The sequence below is a fragment of the Neodiprion lecontei genome, chromosome 3 (assembly GCF_021901455.1).
Source record: "Neodiprion lecontei isolate iyNeoLeco1 chromosome 3, iyNeoLeco1.1, whole genome shotgun sequence".
Lineage (NCBI taxonomy): Eukaryota > Metazoa > Arthropoda > Insecta > Hymenoptera > Diprionidae > Neodiprion > Neodiprion lecontei.
In genome coordinates this window covers 10398696-10402908 of record NC_060262.1, presented here as the reverse complement: position 1 = coordinate 10402908, position 4213 = coordinate 10398696, and the positions used below count along the sequence as shown (strand labels likewise).

General features: G+C 36.2%; 1 protein-coding gene across 1 annotated transcript; it reads left to right on the top strand.

The window, feature by feature from the left end:
• Positions 1-237: 237 nt before the first annotated feature.
• LOC107228053 lies at positions 238-1128 on the top strand. The gene has a single exon (XM_015669398.2). It carries the CDS (start codon positions 238-240, stop codon positions 1126-1128), a length of 891 nt encoding a protein of 296 aa, XP_015524884.2.
• Positions 1129-4213: the final 3085 nt, after the last annotated feature.

Here is a 4213-nt window from a genome sequence, read left to right as displayed (position 1 = left end):
TCAGTTCGATCGAATGAATCGCTTTTTATTTGACAGCACAGGTTACTGAACTGATTATTCTATACCAATTGCAATTTGTTCAATCGGAAAAAAACTCGTTTGGCCATATTTGATCATCATGTTTGGCTCAGTCAGTTCACTATCAGTTGTCTCAACAGAGCTCTGCTCTCTGACTAGGATGCATAAACATGTAGACTGTTATTGTTTGATTCTAGATTTTTGGCAACAGGAGATTCCATGAGGAGTATAGCGTTTAATTACCGCTTGGGAGACACAACGGTCCGAGAAATTATTCACGAGACATCTGACGTGATTTGGAGAAGGCTTTCTCCGCAAGTTTTACCGGTACCCACGACGGAGATGTGGAAATCGATAGAGAATATGTTCTTTACCAGATGGAACTTCCCAAATTGCATCGGGGCTCTGGACGGGAAACACGTCACTATAGAAGCGCCTAGCAATACTGGCTCGTTGTATTTCAACTATAAAAAAACATTTAGTGTAGTGCTCATGGCACTCGTAGATGCAAACTACCGCTTCATTGCTGTGGACATTGGGGCATATGGAAAGAATAGCGATGGACGAATTTTTGGGAAGAGTGCATTTGGAGAAGCCCTGGAAAATGGAACGTTGTGCCTGCCGCCAGACAAACCCCTGCCTGGAAATGATGTACCATTGCCACACGTGATCGTTGGAGATGAGGCTTTCCCACTCAAAAGAAATATCATGCGACCATACCCAAGTTCACAATTGGCGAATGACGAATCAAAAAAAATATTCAATTACAGACTTTCACGTGCTCGTAGAATTTCCGAGAATGTTTTCGGAATTTTAACTCAAAAATTTCGAATTTACCAACGAAGAATAAAACTAAGTCCAGAGCACGTGGATAGTGTTATATTAGCAACGTGTTGCCTACACAACTTTTTGATGAACGATGACCCTCCGATTCGTCAAAGTGTACATGACTCTGGCGCTTACACTTTGAATCCTATGGGAAACATCGGAGGGAATGCGACTGCTGAGGCAATAGCGGTCAGAGATAAGTTCAAAGATTACTTTAATTCTGCTGCAGGCTCAGTCGATTGGCAAATCGAAATGGTTCGACGTGGAATCAGAAATGTTTAACGTAATCTTGAATGTACATAACTTTTTTTGAAAAAAATTCCAGTCACTGAATATTTTTAAATTGTTCGCTCTTTCCCTTCAATAATACTCTAACGAACATTGTCCACGAAATTATACTTCTGAACCGTTCGCCTTCACTTGCATGTGGAATTTTATTCGGAAAAAAATCCAAATTATAGGACATACTGCTATTGGTGCAAAGCGTCTTTTCGAATCTGAGAACCTGCGGTGAAGACGTAATAAAGGTATCTGATGGATTTACCTCAAATTTTAACTGCACATTTTTAGGTAGCATCATAATTTGTAAATTTTTTAAATTTAAGTTTTATAACTATCAATGCATCGCTACTTTAACTTTTTTTTTATTGTGCTCTTTAATTTTTATTCCGAAGGGCGGTTTACCAGCATCGTGTACATCGCATACTATTGCAATCAAAAACACGCTTCACACGGGCAGCTGTATCTTCAATCAGTTTTTATTTTCATTTTTTTAATGCAATTTTACACAAGAGTCGTCAAAGTCGTGTAAATTTTGATGTCAAAATGCAATGAAAATGAAAAAATGAAACCTACTTTTTTCGCAATTTTGACAAAAAAAAAACCCTGAACGCAAGTGTGATAACTTGAAACTACATTTTCAATGCAGAATTGAAGGTGAAATGTATAGTTTTACTGGATAAAAAGATACGATAGACCATCAAATTCTATTCTGCATTTCCTTAGAAATAAATAATACTTATAATGACTGTGAAATGTAATCCCATACTTACAAAAATCAGATGATAAACTCAATTTTCGTACAACTTACCTGATTCTTTCATTGCTCTTGAAATATCGTTCCAGCAATTTTCTTTAATTTGGTGGTTCGAGTAGCGCGCGTCACACATATCGTACAATGGTTTGTACTTTTCAACAAGAAGGATCAAGGTCTCTTCATCCATTGCAGGTATCTGGATGATACACAACGCAGATTTCTGTACACAGAGTTCTTCGAACAGAAAGTATGCAAGCGACGCAATGCACGCTATTGAGCCCAAGCCGCGGCACTACGATACTTACCAAGGTTACCGACCAACATAATTGACTGATTCTCAATTGTTCGGAAGATTCACTTGTTTAGTTTCGGTTCTTAAATCACTCACTTCGAGTAGGCGATGAAAAAGTCCCCGCTACTATATCGCGTGCATAACGGTATAAGGTCGTATGTGCCAAAAATGCGATTTTGGTGGTTAAAGGGCGTATATATATATATTTTTTTTTGCGCCATTCGCTATAAAAATACTCAAAACGCATAGATACATTAAAATTAGACGAAAAAATAAATAAAAGTAAAAGGTCGTATGTCGGCGGATATGCCCTTTTATCACTAGCTTTACTTTGGTTTTATTACATTTGTTAACGGAATAAGGGCGTATCCGCCAATTATTACTTTTTCTTTGCAAATGCTATAAACACATCCGAAACGCAAAGATTAATTAAAACTCGAACGTATTGAAAAATAATTTTATTATAATAAAAAAATTTAGAGATAATAGTACCTACAAGGGCGTATCTGATTTTTTTCCTTACAAACGCTATAAAAACCCTTGAAGCTCAGAAATAAATTGAAATTTGAATGAATTTTCAAAACTTTTAATTTTGAAAAAAAAATAATTGAAGATAATGGTATAAAGGGCGTATACGCCACTTTTTTTTTTATTTGCATACGCTTCAAAAACCTCTGAAATGCATAGATAGATCGAAATTGAAGAAAAAAAAATTTGATTTTCGATTTCGAATTTTTCTTTTATGATAATGATATAAAGGCGTATGTTAGCACATGTGCCCTTATATCATTAGTTGAGTAGTGCTTTTTCAGAAAGTTAGGGATGAAAGGGCGTAACCGACAGTACTTACGACCTTTTACCGTTATTTGATCAATTTTTCAATTTCAACGTTTCTGAACATAATCTCATGTTTTTCGCGTGAATACAAAAAAAAAAAATACGCCCTTTTACCTTTATGCATGGTAAAAGGTCGAATAATGGCACACACGACCTTATACCGTTAGACACGAGATATCAAGAGCCCAGTCAATGAGCGATTTTTATGGCCTCACATTCCATTATATCGCAAGTCCATGAAAAAATATGGAAACTGTTTGGAACGACGTACATAATAAGAATTTCAATTATTGTGATTTTACGCCACCGTGTTTTTGCAAAATAAAACGAAAATGTGGAAATTAAATGCAAGTTTTTCGCACCACGTGCACTTTTACCGCAAACGCCAGGAGAACGGCTAGAGATAGAGCAAAAATGTGTGGGTCCAATCTTGTAGAGCATAAAATTTACTGTCAGAAAGTTTGTGGTGGCACTTTTCGATCTTCAATAGCTTAACCGTGAGAGCGGCCCAAGGAAAGATATCAAAAACGCTTGGTTCTTGCTAAATCCTCGAAAATACGTTTCACTTGTTAAATTCATTTTTGACATGTTAATGTTATCAAAAAAAATCACGAAAATTCTCTATGCAAGAAAACATTTTGAAGAAAAGATTTAGCATTTAAAAAAAAAAATTTCCTCGCAACTTGGTTTTGTGGCGGCAGTTTGTTACTAATGTTTGTTTTTCAAATTTTTCTTTTTTGCGAATCGAATGTAAATTTTGAAGCAATTATCTAAATGGGATGAGACAAAAATGCAATCCTGAAGATTCAAAGAAAGTCAGGGGGTTGAATTTTTATGGCATTGAATGACGAAAAGACTGCATTTTGTCTCATCTCGTTCGGGAGATTAATTCAAAAGTTTTATTCGATTTGAAAGAAGCAAAGATTTGTGAAACAAAAATTAGTAACAAAATGCCGCAACAAAACCAAATCGCGAAATAGTACATTATGCAACAAGGGAGTAAAGCCGCAGATTATTCCTGAGGGCAGTAAGCCCGAGGGAATCATCGGTTTTACTCCCGTGTTGCATATAGGATTTTATTTTCGACTGAACCGTGGCCACTTTATTGACCTGAGGAGCTGGACAAAGTGGCATTTGATTCCGTCATACTGTTTGTAAACTTGCGGGAGAAAAGTAAATTTGCGGGACGAAAAGTATTTTTT